The following is a 17,841-nucleotide window of genomic DNA, read 5'->3' as shown; positions in this document are numbered from 1 at the left end:
ACCAAATTTCTCCATGCTGCCCCCTTATATTCCCATATTCCCCCCACACCTATCCTTAACCTTTAGTAACCACTATCTGCTTTCTGATCCTACAGTTTTGCCTTTTCCAGAATGTTATCCAAATAGAATGTTACAGTATACAGTATAACCTTTTGAGTCTGGCTTCTTTCAGTTAGCATAATGCATTTGAGTTTTATCCATGTTGTTCATCAATAGTTTCTTTTCATTGTTGAGTGGTATGCCATTATATGGATGTACCTGAGTTTATTCATTCACTCAGTGAAGGACATTTGGGTTGTTCCCAGTTTAATTATGAAAAAATTAAAGATGTATTCTACAAACATTTGCATATGAATTGTGTGAATATAAGTTTTAGCTGCTTAAATAACTGGGAGTGGAATGCTGGGTCCTATAGTATATTTAACTTACAAGAAACTAAACTGTTTTCCAAAGTGGTTGTTCCATTTTGCATTCCTACTAGCCATGTATGAGCTCCAGGTCCTCATTCTTTTGCTTTGCTTTTGATGTTTGTTCATGTACATTTAAAAAGCATTTTATTCACCTATCCCTCATATGCATTTAAGAAATATCCATAAGCGAATGTGCTCTGACACTAAAATATGCTGGTCTGCTTTTCCCTAGCAATATTAAATGTTCTTTTAATATTTAAATTTTGCCCATATAAAATTTATTGGATACACAGTATGGGGAATAGTGCCAAGCTATTTCTTTTCTATACTGATATTCACTTAACAGGATGCTTTGTGGATTGTCCTAAGTTTGCCCATTTCTCAAGTGTTGTCATTCTTTTGCTTGCTTCTCACTGTGCTCTCTTCCTGGGTGGCTTCAAATCTGTTCGTGGAGTTTCAATTGTCATCTCCTGAGAGCCTTTTGAACTTCAGGCCTGGGAACCCTATTGTCTATTGACCATCTCCATCTATGTGTCCCTTGGGAGCCAGGAACTCAAAACATTTCTTCAAAACTTCCTCCCCTATTCCCTATTTTAGGCAGTATATGGTACCATTTTCCCATATGTCCAGGGCAGAAAGAGGATAATTACTCATTACTCCTACCTCTTCCTTATTTCCCGTATCTAAAAGGTCACTGGGTTTTGTCAAAATATTCTTTTCTCCCATTGCCATTATCTTAGCTTAAGTCCAGATTGCATTATACCTTCTTGCTCAGAACCACCTCTTTGAGCCCTTCTGTGCATTGACCCAGGGTGATCTTTCAACACACACATCTGAGTTAATCAAGTCCTAAGGGCTCCAATGGCTCCTCATTAACAGGAAACACAACACCCTTCAAAACTTGATCCTTTTTGTTTAACCACTCCACCCATATCTCCTTTACCTGACAAATGTCTGAATTCAGAAGCCAGACTGCCAGATGTTGAATTCTGACACCCCAACTTACTAGTTTTTGACCTTACACAAATAACATAGCCTCTGTGTATACAACTGTGTTCAAAGTTATACAATATACAAAAATGAAAACATTTACATCACTCTGTTAGAAACTATGGCTCCTAAGATTTTAAAGATAGAAAACAAGTATTATTTTATGTTTTTATTATAACCATACATCATGTATCTGACTGACTTACACTCTGGAGTTTGGCTGCCGAGGTATGAATCTGAGCTCCACCACTCCTTGGTTTGGAAAGTAATTTAACCCAACTTCAATTTTCTTATCTGTAAAATGGGAATAATAGTATCTGCCTCATAGTGATTGTTGTCAGGAATAAATGAATTAATATCCCAAAAGTGCTTCAAATAATGCCAATAGTGTAGTAAGCATCACTTAAAGTAGTAGCTATTATTATAATTTAAATAATGGGGACATAAGTTCCTAATTTCCCACCCATGTGGGTGCCCTTCCAATGAATCCTGAACAACCAGGTACTTCCTTTTATCACAGAAATTAGCACAACGTATTGAAACTGTTTTTCTCATCTACACCCTAAGATGTCTGAAAGATATTCTTTGTCTTAAATACTCTGGCCTCGAAGATCCCCAAGAGCTTGATGCTTCTGCTTTAGGGCCTTTACAGTCTGCCTATGCCTCCCTCTCCAAACACCATAAATAACACTAGAGGTTTTCTGACGTGCTTATGAATACAAACACTAAATGAGAATCATACCATCATAGATGGATTTTTGGTGAGAAAATATTTTCTTGCATGCACTCAAGCCTATCTCTCTCTCTCTCTCTCTGTGTCTCTATCCATCTATTCTCACACGCATTCAAGCCTATCTTGTCTATCATCTAATCCTTGCATGCATGCAAGTCTACCTAATCTATCATCTACCTACCTACCTACCTAGAGTCGGGGGCTTGCTCAGTCACGCAGCCTGGAGTACAATGGTGCAATTATAGCTCACTGCAGCCACAAACCCCTGTGCCCAAGAAATCCTCCCACCTCAGCCTCCTGAGTAGCTGGGACTACAGATGTACACCACCACTCCTGGCAATTTTTTATTTTTGTAGAGATGGTGATCTTGCTATGTTGCCCAGTGTGGTCTTGAACTCCTGGCCTCAAGTGATTCTCCCACTTTGGCCTTCCAAAGTGCTGGGATTACAGCGTGAGTAACCATGCCCAGCCTCAAGCCAATTAAGTGTCTTGATCAGTTTTCTACACAGTGCAGCAAAAACAAATTATGCTTTGACACAAATTATTTTCACTGAGAGCATCGTTTTCTATGTTAATGATAAGGCAACAAATTGATTCCCCAATCCGTGTTTTGAACATATAAATTCTTTTAGTGGGCCAGACACAGTGGCTCATGCCTGTATCCCAGCACTGTGGGAGGCCGAGGAGGGTGGATCACCTGAGGTTAGGAGTTTGAGGCCAGCCTGGCCAACATGGTGAAACCCTATCTCTACTAAAAATACAAAAATTAGCCGGGCATGGTGGCGCACGTCTGTAATCCCAGCTACTCAGGAGGCTGATGAGGCAGGAGAATCGGTTGAACCCAGTGGGGCGGAGGTTGCAGTGAGCTGAGATCACGCCACCACACTCCAGCCTGGGCAACAGAACAAGACTGTCTCAATCATTCAATCAATCAATCAATATTCTTTTAGAGTTTCTGCCATTGATTTCTCAGGATCAAATAAAAAATCTAAATTTTATTAATGCAATTCCTCTATTAAGTTTGGTCGATAACCGGAAAGTTTTACTTTGTTGAATATTTCTATCAAGTCTAATTTTTCTAGGGTCAATTTTGGCAACTTTTTTCTTATTTATTTATTTTTTTTGCCCATCATTGGCTAAATTTTGGCAATTTTTAAACTTGTGGTTCTTCAGTAAGTTTTCTCTAATACATTTATCATGTGCAGTATTAGCTATTCTGGTTTTATTTGTATAATGAAAATTAATTTGTTGTGATTTGGATAAACAATTACTTGAATCTGGATCACAACTGAAAATGAGTAATTGTAAATCCCCTCATCAGTTCTCCAGGTCTGTCTTTTGGGGTCAAAACATCTCACCTCATTTCCCTTCCAGCTGTACTGCCTTCACATAACTAATTCCTGCTCAAATGTCAGATGCCAACTCAAGCATCACTTGCTCAGGAAAGCCTCTCCTGATCCCTACTAGATCAAGGGTCCCTGTTAATGCTGAGATGTTTTTCTTTCATCACAGTAATTAGAGTTACAATTATATATTTCCATGATAATTTATTGTCTCCCTCAGACTTTGTTCTCTGAAAGCAGGGATTTTGTTTTCCTTACCACTGGGTCCCGGGCACATAAAAGGCACTCAAAATTTACTGAAAGAATGATGAAAGGAAAATGGTATCTTATCTTGATCCCTAGAGCACATATAATGCCTGATCAATACTAGGCATTCATTAAAAGCTGTTTAGATTTCCCTATTTTTATTTCTGGATTGTTATGGTCTGAAAGATAATGATCGATTTTTTTCTCAATACTAATTTTTAAAATTGAATTTTTAATGCTATATATTTTTAAGCCTTTAATAACTATGCTACTCTAATAGTCTCCTATTCCTTTCTTATTAGGGCTGCTATACTGTACATCTCCAGGAGGGTAAACTGTATTCCACAGAGCAGGAGGTTGTTTGATGTGGTATCACTGCATCCTCACCTCTCTCTGTGAAAGGAAACACATTCAGCTATCTCCTGAAGTTGCTTATAATTACAGTTCTAATCCCTAACTGTACATAATAAGTACACAGAAAACTTTAAGAACAGAAATGCTTAGGTATCACTCTAAAATTACTGAATCAGAAAGTACTGAATTTCCCCACATGACTGAGGAGTTAGGAAACAATGGGAGCATAGGATGAGTATGGGAGAAGTGGTTAGACAATAATCTTCATAGGCAGCTTAGCAACAGTGTATTAAGGGCCTTGGTTTCAATACTAAAGAATTTGGAATTTAATTCTACATATAGTGGTAACCATTAACGATTTTCACAGTGTAATGAAATAATCAGACTGATGAGAAAGCTTAACTTGGCATCAGTGTGGCAGATCGGCAGGAAGGGTACAGAGCCTGAGTCGGGGTGGAAGCTACTACAAGCTAAGGAATGGATGGTGAGGACTTGAACTAGACTGGCTGCAGTGCAAGCAGGGAGGAAGGAAATGAGAAAGGACTCCCAAAACATCAGACAGGACTTTGATCCACAAAATATGTACGTTGGGGAAAGGCTGAACACCATAACAGTATTTCCAGGCTAAGCAACTGAATGGCAGTTTGATGATGTCATTAACCAAATAGGGAATACAGTGGAAGGACAGAATGAAGCAAATAGAGGAAATAAATTCTGTTTCCAGCTACGATTCAACTGAAGTTCTTTGTAGACCATTTAGATGGACCTAGAACAAGTATAACTTGGAAATTAAGATTTGGAGTTGAGAAAAGAAGTTGAGGCTAAAATCTTAGGTTTGGGAGTCAACAGGGTATTTGGTAACAGTTGAGGACATTAGAATGAAGGGAACTGAAAAGGGTGTTGTTCATGTAGAATCAAAAGTACCTAGCACAGAATTAAAGATAAATCAGGCTTTCTTGTTAACTTTACTTAACCATACAATCTTAATTTTAATAAGGCCTACACATAGTACCATTAAAAATAAGCAGAAGTTAATGTGAAGAATAGTAATATAAAAATTATCTGCAAACTGTAGGACAACTTTAAATATGACTATATCTCTGAACTTATTTAGAATTCATCAGTTTATTAGTTTGGAAAGACTGTAGTTTCTAGCTTATGAATAGTACATTCATCAAGTTGGCTCCTCATCTATATCACTACTTCCCTAAATGAAACAATCAGATATCTGGTGATTTACTTCCTACAAAGCAAAGTCAATATACATAAACTATTAAGTCAACTCATAAAAAATACAGCATGTATTTAACAAATGCAACTTCTAATATCAAGAGATTATCACTTAAAATGTGTCTATGTATGTGTGTGCTTGTGTGCCAGGCAGTTTTGTGAAATTTCTCAACTTTAATAATCGAAATTCCTTATTGGGTCTGGAATTATTCTAACAGCAAAAAAGAAAAAACAAAACCAAATTTAAGTTCACAAGGCCATGCTACTTCCAGAGAATGAATGCCCTTGTTTGGAATGGGTCTCTGAAATCTTCATTTTTAAGAGGCATCTAGGTAATTATGATGCAAGGAGTTCATGAACTATACTTTGAGAAACATTACCGTGTATCAGATTTACATTTTAACTAAGACTTTTAAAAAAATGTTGATAAATGTTTATAGACTGCAGAAAACTGTTTTAAATAACAGTGTTATATGGTTCAAGTAGAAAATACATTTTCTTTATTCAAATCATGTTGACGTTCAGTATATTTTGAAATACACATGAAGTTATATCAAAGCTACATTTTAATCTCATCACATTCCACCCCAAATTCTTTACCATTTACCAAAAATAACTTTTTATAAAGCTTACTATTTTGTCTAATATTATACAGACTATCAATCTATAACTTTTTGTGTTTCTCTCAAAAATTAGAATAGCTTATGAGGATAATATATAAAACTAATTGGTATATTACACACCAAACATAAGTACAGATTCTGTACAATGTAATAGTATACATATATATTACAAGAGACTAAATGCCTTGTTGAAAGTATTTTTTTTTTTTTTGAGATGGAGTCTTGCTCTGTCACCCAGGCTAGAGTGCCGCAGTGCAATCTTGGCTCACTACAACCTCCACCTCCTGGGTTTAAGCGATCTCCCACCTCGGCCTCCCTAGTAGCTAGGATTATAGGCGCCCGCCACCACGTCCAGCTAATTTTTGTATTTTTGTAGAGAAAGGGTTTCACCATGTTGGCCAGGCTGGTCTTGAACTCTGACTTCAGGTGATCCGCCTGCCCCAGCCTCCCAAAGTGTTGGAATTACAGGGGTGAGCCACCACGCTCGGCCAAAAGTAATACTTTAAGAAATCTTTCACGGAAAAAAAACTCTGCATTACAAAATGTGGTGGCTTGAGTAACAGTTACTTCTCTTTCATGAATTTCTTTCAGTGGGCATTAACTGTCCATTTAGCTTCATTAACAGTTTTACCACGAGACCAGCCTACAAAGTAAAACATGTCAATAATAAATATAAAACATGTAAGAATGTTTAAAGGACATTCATGACACTGGGCAGTTCCCTATCTATTTGAAAGGGAACTTTCTTATCAGGAGACAGCTTGTTAAGAAAGAGTATAGAGGGGGATATTTACTCAGGCTTTTTGAAGGGACTTAAGAAGCAATCTACTGGATACAGCTAGGGGGCACAGGTAGGTCAAGGAGAGGGAAGGACTACCTAATAACTTGATAGAAAAGACAGGTAATACTGACCAGAATGAAAAGACATGGCAAAAGAGTTTGTTATAAAACTGAATAAACTATTCAGATAAGTTTCTGATTTTTCCTTGCTTAGAAGGCCTGGCTTTATTCCTTGGTCTTAAATATTTTAATTTCATGGAATATTACAGGTTTTCCTTGAAGTTAAATGGATGTCACTTTTTTTAAAAAAAGAAGTAACTTTACTAACACAATAGTTTATGAAGTCCAAAATAAATGATACTTACCTGTTTTGTATGTACTATAAAGCTCATTTTATTTTCCATGCTATGGATCTGAAAACAAGTATCAGTATCTCCCAATTGCCACATAAAACAACCATATTTAAGACTGATGAGTAAAGCCTGCAACATAATTGGAAACAACTATATTGAAATACATATTAAAAACATCACCTATTTTCTCTTACTATCTATATTTATGTAGTCTGATCTAAATATAATGGTTCAGAATGCTTTTCCTAAAAATTATTATACTTTAAGTTCTGGGGTACATGTGCAGAATGTGCAGTTTTGTTACATAGATATACACGTGCCATGGTGGTTTGCTGCACCCATCAACCCGTCACCTACATTAGGTATTTCTCCTAATGCTATCCCTCCCCTAGCCCCCTACCCCTTGAGAGACCCCGGAGTGTGATGTTCCCCTCCCTGCATCCATGTATTCCTCATTGTTCAACTCCCACTTATGAGTGAGAACATGCAGTACTTGGTTTTCTGTTCTTGTGATAGTTTGCTGAGAATGATGGTTTCCAAGAATGTTTTAATGAAGCCTTTTCAAAGCACCCCGCACTAACCTCACACAGCCTGCAGCACAGAATCACATAGATTGGTAGACTCTCAGGAGAGTGCTGTGAGCAATATTTGCCGTATAAGATTGACAAACATTTTTAAAGATGTCAATTCTATCCATGGCTTTCAGGATAATGAAAGGTACTATCTTTATTTTCTTTCTGCAGGTTAAAAGCTATCTCTTTATTCAGTATCTTTCTTTTGAATATTTATATAGTACTTTCAGACTGTAGTTTATGCAACTGGGTTACCATGTTTACTTCAACAATCTCATCCCACTGAAAATAAGTACACTGATATATTTATTGTAAAAGTAAGCATAATTTAAAAAATTACTAACATACCTTTCATAAATTCATCAGAGCTATTTTTTTAAGGATAGTCAAGTGAAGCAGTGGAAGTGGAGAAGAACTGTAATTGATTGTGATCAAATTGTTGTAAACACTACTGCACATGGACCAGCCAACAACAGAACTGTTTATAAAGCAGTATTAATGATTCCTACACTTTCCTAATATAATACTGTATATAAGCAGACATTCAATATATCCTTGTTAATAACAATTCTCTTCTAGCAGTAACTTCCATTTTCTTGCCCTAAACATATATTATTTGTGTACATATAAACAAAGAAAGTGTTCATGGCATTTTTAAGATACATATGTTTAGAAGCATTCATTTTCTATAAATAGCAATTCTTATAATATTGACCACAAATACTAAACTAAGAATGTGCCAGAAAGATAATGGGTTAGGGGATTTTTAAAGTGAGGTTCTGTCTGGGAGGCGGAGGTTGCAGTGAGCCGAGGTCGCGCTACTGCACTCCTGCCTGGGCAACAGTGAGACTCCGTCTAAATAAATAAATAAATAAAATAAAGTGAGGTTCTGTGAATGAAACACAGATAATTTATGTGAGTATACATTAAGTATAAGGAAAAACTAATAGTATCTTTTAAAAATGGCTATCTACATTTATATTGTAAAATATAACCCTATACATAGGAGGATACACTAAAATAGCTACTTATAAAGGTACAGACTGAAACAGAGTCAAGAGATCATACTACCTTAAACTGCCTTCTCTTTTAAATCAATCACCTGAAATTTCTTTATTCAAAAGCCACAAAACAGTCCATTAATATGGCTTCAAAACAGTTCAATATACAGAAAAAAATACAACTGTAGTATAGTTACTTCTCAATTATGGAAGTCAAATTTCCAACAAAAGTACTGAGCCTGTAGTTATAGAAGGTAGAAACAATTGACATAAAAAACACAACTGTGTCCCATGGCTTTTCCTATCTCTGACGCTAATGTATCCCATGTAGTGTTTTAAATGCAAATGAAGGTATTTTTGCAGATGAAGGTGTTTGCTATATTTTTGCTAAGCTTGTTGAATGCAATCCTAGTAGACCTTGGTGAATCTAAGACAACTGAGGACAAGCTGGTTGTTCCCACATTTGACGGCTGAAATATGTAACTATCTTAAAGCTTTCAAAGGTGCCATAAATTTATCAGTGGTTTACAGAGAACAAGGTAATGACTAGATGGATAGAAAATACCTTTACTCTTTGGTTCAATCACCTGTTTAGATACCCAAGGATAGCATTTCTATTTATAGTTCAACAAACTGAACCTCTTATCTAAGGAAAAAGCAGACTGTTAATTAAGAATATTACTGTCATCCTTCTGTCTGTTACTGCTATCTCATTTATGTGAATCCTGGATCAGAGTATTATACATAATATGAAATGTTATATTTAAGTGTTAAATCATATCGCTAAACCTTCATTTGAATACTATGTAAAACTTTGTATTATTGCCAAAAATTGGAAAGCTAACAAACATAAAATATAGTTTAGAGAAATGGCACAGCATCACCATCCAGTTCTATGAAGAATGATTTGCAGATGTTGGTATAAAATGCTCTGAAATAGCAGAGGAAAAATTTCTTGAAATGGTGGGGGGCATTTCTCCTTCATTTCCTTTAATGAACTCAGTACAAGAGAAATAGAAAAGTGGTTACAAGCTATAAACAGCAGCCTATTTTGTGTGGGCAAAATAGTTTTAACAGAAAATGAGGATGGTGTGGCGGCTCACACCTGCAATCCCAGCACTTTGTGAGGCCAAGGTGGGAGAATCACCTTGTAGAGATAAGGTCTCACTTTGTTGCCTAGACCAGGAGTTTGAGACCAGCCTGGGCAATAAAGTGAGACCCTATCTCTACAAATAATAAAAAAATTAGCTGGGTGTGGTGGCATATGCCTGTAGTCCCAACTACTTGGGAGGCTGAGGCAGGAGGACTGCCTGAGCCTAGGAGTTTGCAGCTGCACTGAGCTATGATGGTGCCGCTGCACTCCAGCCTGGGCAACAGAGTGAGACTGTGTCCCAAGGGGGAAAAAAAAAAAGGAAAGAAAAATAAAATGATAAGCAAATGACCCAAAATCAAGGTGACTGTAAGAGAGCAGTCCTCAACCTTTTTGGTGCCAGGGATCGGTTTCGTGGCAGACAATTTTTCCACAGACAGGGGTGTCGGGGATGGTTTTGGGATGATTCAAGCCCATTTCATTTACAGTGCACTTTATTTCTATTACTATTATATTGTAATATGTAATGAAACAATTATACAACTCACCACAATGTAAAATCACTGGGAGCCCTGAGCTTGTTCTCCTGCAACTAGATGGTCCCATCTGGGGGTGATGGGAGACAGTGACAGATCATCAGGCATTACATTCTCATAAAGGGCATGAAACCTAGATCCCTTGCATGTGCAATTCAAAAGAGGGTTCATGTTCCTATGAGAATCTAATGCCACCGTTGATCTGACAGGAGGCAGAGCTCAGATGGTAATGCAAGTGATAGGGAGTGCTGTAAATACAGATGAAAGCTTTGCTTGCTGTTCATCTCCTGCTGTGTGGCCCGGTTCCTTACAGGCCATGGACCGGTACCAGTCCATGGGGTTTGGTGACCCCTGCTAGAAGAGACTTCAAGAAATTAAGCTTCAGGTCGTTACTAAAATCAGACTCTATTCCACCCTATGTTCCTAGATATTTTATCTCCATTCACATGTGTATCTATCAAAGTAACTGTTGCCCTTAAAGATGACCCTGAAAATTAATATAAAATGACTAAACTATGACTGGGATATTTCAGGAAGTTATGTGATTATAAAGAACTATTAAGACACATAAAGGGGCGAGCACCGTGGCTCATACCTGTAATCCCAGCACTCTGGGAGGGTGAGGCAGTCGGATCACCTGAGGTCAGGTGTTCAAGACTGGCCTGACCAACATGGAGAAACCCCCTCTCTACTAAAAATACAAAATCAGCCAGGTGTGGTGGCACATGCCTGTAATCCCATCTAGTTGGGAGGCTGAGGCAGGAGAATCGCTTGAACCCCGGAGGCAGAGGTTGCGGTGAGCCAAGATCGCGCCATTGCACCACAGCCTGGGCAACAAGAGCGAAACTCATCTCAACAACAACAACAACAACAAAAAAGACACACAAAAATGATGAAAATAAAAACCGGGTTTACAGTGAAATTTCCTAATCTAAATGCCTTTTAAAAATGCATAAGCTTCATTATTACTTTAACTGATTTGGTCTATTCTTAACAAATCTTAATTAACAGATTACGAGGCAGGTGGATCACTTGAGGTCAGAAGTTTGAGATCAGCCTGGCAAACATGGTGAAACCCCCCTATTAAAAACACAAAAATTAGGTGGGCTTGGTGGTTCATGCTTGTAATCCCAGCTACTTGAGAGGCTAAAGCGGGAGGACTGCTTGAATCTAGGAGGCAGAGGTTGTAGTGAGCCAAGATCACACCACTGCAGTCCAGCCTGGGTGACAGAGCAAGACTCTGTCTCAAAAAAACAAAACAAAATGAAACAAATTAGATTTGATTTTTATTAGCTTCCTATGATAAACTAAAAAGCTGTTCATCCCATTTAAATGTGTTAAATATGCCAAAAAATAACTGATAAACCTGTATTTTATAATGACTTACGGTTAGAAAAAGGAGCACCATAAACTAACTTCTAACTGAAGAGCTCTAAAGTGGGATTGAAAAGGGTCTGACCCACCTACTGCTGCTGTCACCTGTGCACATAGTGCCAGGAGGTCAATCCACCTGCCTGCCACCAGCACTTGCAAACTCCAGAGGTGGGCTTGGAGAGAAGCCTGCCCTGCCTACCACTGCCACCAGCACACATTGTCTAGGGTCCTGAGGACAAGCCTGCCCTGCCCACTGCCACTGTCAACTGTGCCTAAGCATGCCATCTAAGGGCCCGAGGACTGACTCAACTAGCACGCTGCTGCCATTGCCTGCACACACCATCAGAGGGCCTGACGACAGGCCTGTTCTGCCTGCTGTTGGTGCCTGTGCATTTCATCTGGGGCCTTAAGTATTGTTATGCTCTGCCTATGCCTGCTGGCGCCCACATGTACTATCTAGGGGCCTGAGGAAAGGCATGCCCTGCCTACTGGCACAACTACTAGTGCCTGAGCACTGGCCTACCTGGAATCACAGTCCCCAGAAAAGCCTACTACAGCCTTCATTAACAACCACAGTCTAAGCCACTGAGGGACTGACACCACTAATGCTCACTAAAGCTGAAGAAATCATAGGGAGACTATACTACTGCACTCACCCAGAATCAAAGCCAAAGCACCCTATCCAACCAACACTATAGCTACATCTAAAGGAAAAAGTCTTTCCCTACAAAAGCCAATGCATAAAATAGGAAGAAGTGACATCAGGTGTACAGATATAAACATAAGGATACAAAAAACATTGAAAAGCAAGAAAATATGACACCTTCAAAGGAAAATAATAATTCTTCAGTAACAGATCCTCCCCCCAAATTTTGAAATGCCTAACAAAAAAATCAAAATAATGATATTAAAGAAACTCAGTGTGACCTAAGACATATAAGATAACAAAAGTACATAATCCTGGAATGGAAGAACTCAATAAATGAAATAAAAAGCACAAATGAGAGCTTCAACATAGACTAGATCAAGCAGAATAAAGAATTTGTAAACCCAAAGGTATCTTAACCCAGGCAGACCAAAAAAAAAAAAAAAAAAGAAAAGAAAAAAAGAAAGAAAAAATAAAAAAGAACAAAGAAAGCCAATGTGACATGTGGGGACACCATAAAGTGACCAAATATTTGAATTCTGAGATTTTAGAAGGAGAAGAAATGGAGAAAGACAAAGAAAACCTACTTGAAGAAATAATAGCTGAAAACTCCCTAAGTCTTGGAAGAGATGTAGACATCAAGATACAGGAAGCTCAAAGATACCCAAGCAGATCTGACCTAAAAAGGTCTTTCCCAAGGCATGTTATAGTCAAACTGTTAAAACTCAAAGACAACAAGAGAATTCTAAAAACCATAAGATAAATGCATCAGGTCACATATAAGGACATTGCCATCAAACAAACAACAGATTTCTCAGAAGAAACTACAGGCCAGAAGAGCCTGGGATGATGTGTTTAAAATGCTAAAAGTTAAAAAAAAAAAAAAAAAGCTTTATATTAGGTTGGTGCAAAAATAACTGTGATTTTTGCCATTGTTATTAGATCTAAAGGGAAAGACAGACTCCAATACAATAATAGTTGGGGAATTCAACACCCCACTCTCAACAATGAATGGATCAAAATAAATTAACAAAGAAACACTGGATTTAAACCGCACTTTAGACTAAATGGATCTAACAGCCAGGTGCAGTGGCTCACGCCTGTAATCCCAGCACTTTGGGAGGCCGAAGTGGTTGGATCACCTGAGGCCAGGAGTTTGAGACCAGCGTGGGCAACATGGCTACACCTCCTCTCTACTAAAAATACAAAAATTAGCCAGGTGTGGTGGCACATGCCTGTAATCCCAGCTACTCAGGAGGCTAAGGCAGAATAATCACTTGAACCCAGGAGGCAGAGGTTTTACAGTGAGCTGAGATTGCTCACTGCACTTCAGCCTAGGCGACAGAGCAGGACTCTGTCTCTAAAAAAATATAAACAAACAAACAAATAAATAAATAAATGGATCTAACAGACATTTACAAAACATTTCATCCATCAGCTGCAGAACACACATTCTCCAGGATACACCATCTGTTAGGCCAAAAAACAAGTCCCAATAAATTTTGTAAAAGTATCTTCTCTGATCACAATGAAATGAAACTATAAATCAGTAACAAAAGAAATTTTGGGAACTGTACAAATAAATGGAAATTAAACAACATGCTCCTGAATGATCATTGGGTCAATTAAAAAATTAAGAAGGAAATAAAAAAATTTCTCAAATGCAATGAAAATGAAAACACCATATACCAAAACCTAAGGGATATAGCAAAAGCAGTGTAAGAGGGAAGTTTACTGCAATAAACATCTATGGCAAAAAAGTAGGAAGATCTCAAACACTTAACGATGCACCTCAAGGAACTAGAAAAGCAAGAAAAAACCAACCCTGAAATTAGCAGAAGGAAAGAAATAAGATCAGACCAGAACTAAAAGAAAGACTTAAAAAAAAAAAAAAGAAAAAAAAAATTACAAAGGATCAACAAAACGAAAAGTTGGTTCTTCAAAAAGATAAAACGAGTAAACTGTTAGGTAGACTAACCAAGAGAGAAAGAAAATCCAAATAAACAAAATCATAAATGATAAAAGAGACATTATAACTGAGACCACAGAAATAACAAAGACTCCTTAGAGACTATTAGGACCAATGATAGGATAACAAATTAGAAAACCTAGAGGAAAAAGATAAATTCCTGGACACAGACAACCTACCAATATTGAACCAGGAAGGAAAAGAAAACCTCAACAGATAAATTCTCGGTAATGAGGTTGAATCAGGAACAAAAAGTCTCTCAATAAACAAAAACCAGATGACTTCACTGCTAAATTCTACCAAACCTATAATGAAGAACTAATACCAATTTTCTCAAAATGGCCCAAAAAGTTGAAGAGGATTCTTCCTAACTCATTCAACGAGGCCAGCATCATTCCAATAACAAAACCAGACAAGGACACAACAAAAAAAGAAAACAAGAGTCCAACAGTCCTGATAAACATAGATGCAAAAATCATCCACAAAATACTACCAAACTGCGTCCAACAACACATCAAAAAGATAACACACCATGATTAAATGGGATTTATGCCTTGGAGGTGAGGATGATTCACCATATGCAAATTAATAAATGTGATACAATCAATAGAATGAAGGACAAAAACCATATAATAGTTTCAATAAGTGCAGAAAAAGAATTTCATGAAGTTCAATATCCTTTCGTGATGAAAACAAAAAACCTCTCAGCGAATTCACATAGAAGGAACATACTTCAATCAATAAAGGCCATATATGACAAACCCACAGCTAATATCATACTGAAAGGGGAAAAGCTGAAAGCCTTTCTTATAAGAACTAGAATAAGACAAGGATACCCCACTTTCAACCACTCTTAATCAACATAGTACTGGAAGTACTGGAAGTCCTAGACAGAGCATCAGGTAAGAGAAAGAAATAAAACCCATACAAATTGGTAAACAGGAAGTCAAACTGTCCCTCTCTGCAGATGACATGATCTTATATAAAGACCTAGACTCTACCAAAAAACTAATAGAACTGATAAAACAAATTCAATAAAGTTGCAGGACACAAAATTCACATACAAAAATAAGTAGCATTTCTATACACCAATAATGAACCAACTGAAAAAGAAATCAAGAAAGCAATCTCATTTACTATAGCTAGTAAAAAAAATCAAATAATTGAGAATAAATCTAACTAAAAAAGTGAAAGACCTCTGTAATGAAAACTACAAAACACTGATGGAAGAAATTCAAGAGCACACAAAAAATTGGAAAGATATCCATGCTCATGGATTGGAAGAGTTAATATTGTTAAAATAGCAATATAGGCCAGGCGTGGTGGCTCATGCCTGTAATCCCAGCACTCTGGGAGGCCGAGGTGGGTGGATCACCTGAGGTCAGAAGTTCAAGACCAGCCTGGCCAACATGGTAAAACCCTGTCTCTACTAAAAATACAAAAGAAAAAAAAAAAATTAGCTGGGCATGGTGGTGCAAGCCCGTAATCCCAGCTACTTGGGAGGCCAAGGCAGGAAAACTGCTTGAACCCAAGAAGTAGAGGTTGCAGTGAGCCGAGATCACGCCACTGCACTCCAGCCTGGGCTATGAAGCAAGACTCTATCTCAAAATAAATAAATAAATAAATAAAAATAAAACAGCAATATTACCCAAAGCAATCAAGTAATTCAATGCAATCTTTATCGAAATACCAATGACATGCTTTACAGAAATAAAAAAAAAAATCCTAAATTCATTTGGAATAACAAAAGATTCCAAATAGCCAAACCAATAGTGAGAAAAAAAGAACAAAGCTGGAGGCATCACACTACCTAATTTCAAAAAATAAACTACACAAACCTACAGTAACCAAACAGCATGATATTGTAAATACAGATCTCAGTGGAACAGAGAACCCAGAAATAAATCCATGTATTTACAGCCAACTCATTTTTAACAAAGGTGCCAAGAACATTGGGGAAAAAAACACCCTGTTCAATAAATGGTGTTGGAAAAATTGGATACCCACATGCACAAGAATAAAACTAGACTCCATCTCTCACCACATACAGAAATCAAGTCAATATGGATAAAAAACCTAAATGTAAGACCTGAGCTTATAAAACTAGTAGAAGAAAACATAAGGGAAATGCTTTTGGACATTGGTCTAGGCAAAGATTTTATGGTTAAGACTTCAAAAGCATAGGCAACAAAAACAAAAACAGACAAATGGGACTATTTAAACTATTAAGCTTCTGCACAGCTAATGTAACAATCAACAGAGTGAAGAGACAATGTGGTGAATGGGTGACAGTATTTTCAAACTGTTCATTAGACTAGGGACTAATATCCAAAATTTACAAGGAAATCAAACAATTCAACAGCAAACAAACATATCCCATTATAAAGTAGGCAATGATTAGACATTTCTCAAAAGAAGACATACAAATGGCCAAGAAGTATATTAAAAAATGCTCACCACGAGTAATTGTCAGCGAAGTTCAAGTCAAAACCACAGTGACATTTCATCCCACCCCAGTTAGAATGGCTATTATCAAAATGACAAAAACATAACAAATGCTGGTGAGGATGCAGAGAGAAGGGAACTTTTATACAGAGTTAGTGGGAATATAAACTAGTAGAGCCATTATGGAAAACAGTATAGAGGTTTCTCAAAAACTAAAAATAAAACTACCACATGAACCAGCAATCTCACTACTGAGTATTCTTCCAAAGGAAAGGAAATCAGTGGGATCCTGCAACCCCATGCTGACTGCAGCACTATTCACAATAGCAAAGATATGGAATCAACCTAAGTGTCTACCAACAGATGAATGAATAAAGAAAACATGGTATATATGCACAATGAAATATTATTCAGCCATAAAAAAGAATGAAATCTTGTCATTCGCAACAACATGAATGGAATTGGGGGTCATTTTGTTAAGTGAAATCAGCCAGGCACAGAAAGTCAAATACCCTATGTTCTCATATATGTGAGACGTTGATGTTAAGGAGGTAGAGAGTTGAATGATAATTACCAGAGCTGGGAAGGGTAGGGTAGGGAGGAATAAGGAGAGGGTCAGTTAACAGGTATAAACATACAGTTAGATAGAATGAATAAGTTGCGGTGTTTCATAGTACACTAGGGTGACTACAGTTAATAATTTATTGTATATTTCAAAATAGCTACGAGATGAGTTGAAATGTTCCCAATACAAAGAAATGATAAATATTTAAGGTGCTGAATTTCCTAATTACCCTGATTTGATCATTACATATTCTATGCATGTATCAAAATATGACATGTACCTCATAAATATGTACAACTACTATATATCAGTTGAAAAAATGAGTGGGACCCAGTGGTTCATGCTTGTAATCCCGGCACTTTGGGAAGCTGAGGCAGGAGGATCACTTGAGGCCAGGAGTTTGAGACCAAACTGTGCAACATAACAAGATCCTGTCTCTGAAAAAAAAAAAAAACAACAAAAAAAAGCCAGGCATGGTGTTATGTGCCTGTAGTCCCAGCTACTCAGGAGGCTGAGGTAGGAGGATTGCTTGAGTCCATGAGTTCAAAGCTGCAGTGAGCTATGATGGCACCACTGAACCC

At 37.4% G+C, this 17,841-nt stretch overlaps 1 protein-coding gene across 40 annotated transcripts in view; it reads right to left on the bottom strand.

The window, feature by feature from the left end:
* Positions 1 to 5,783: 5,783 nt before the first annotated feature.
* Positions 5,784 to 17,841, bottom strand: part of KRIT1 (KRIT1 ankyrin repeat containing) — a 46,271-nt gene continuing 34,213 nt past the window's right edge. For all 40 annotated transcript variants that reach the window (XM_054493882.2, XM_063667587.1, XM_063667584.1 and 37 more), the window contains 2 exons: positions 7,075 to 7,191; positions 5,784 to 6,572 (listed from right to left, as the gene is read on the bottom strand). In XM_054493882.2, the coding sequence (XP_054349857.1) occupies positions 6,504 to 6,572; positions 7,075 to 7,191 (186 nt within the window). In that variant the 3' untranslated portion in view covers positions 5,784 to 6,503. The remainder of the gene's footprint in view (positions 6,573 to 7,074; positions 7,192 to 17,841) is intronic.

The sequence above is a fragment of the Pongo pygmaeus genome, chromosome 6 (genome assembly GCF_028885625.2).
Source record: "Pongo pygmaeus isolate AG05252 chromosome 6, NHGRI_mPonPyg2-v2.0_pri, whole genome shotgun sequence".
Lineage (NCBI taxonomy): Eukaryota > Metazoa > Chordata > Mammalia > Primates > Hominidae > Pongo > Pongo pygmaeus.
This window is presented reverse-complemented; position numbering and strand designations above follow the sequence as displayed.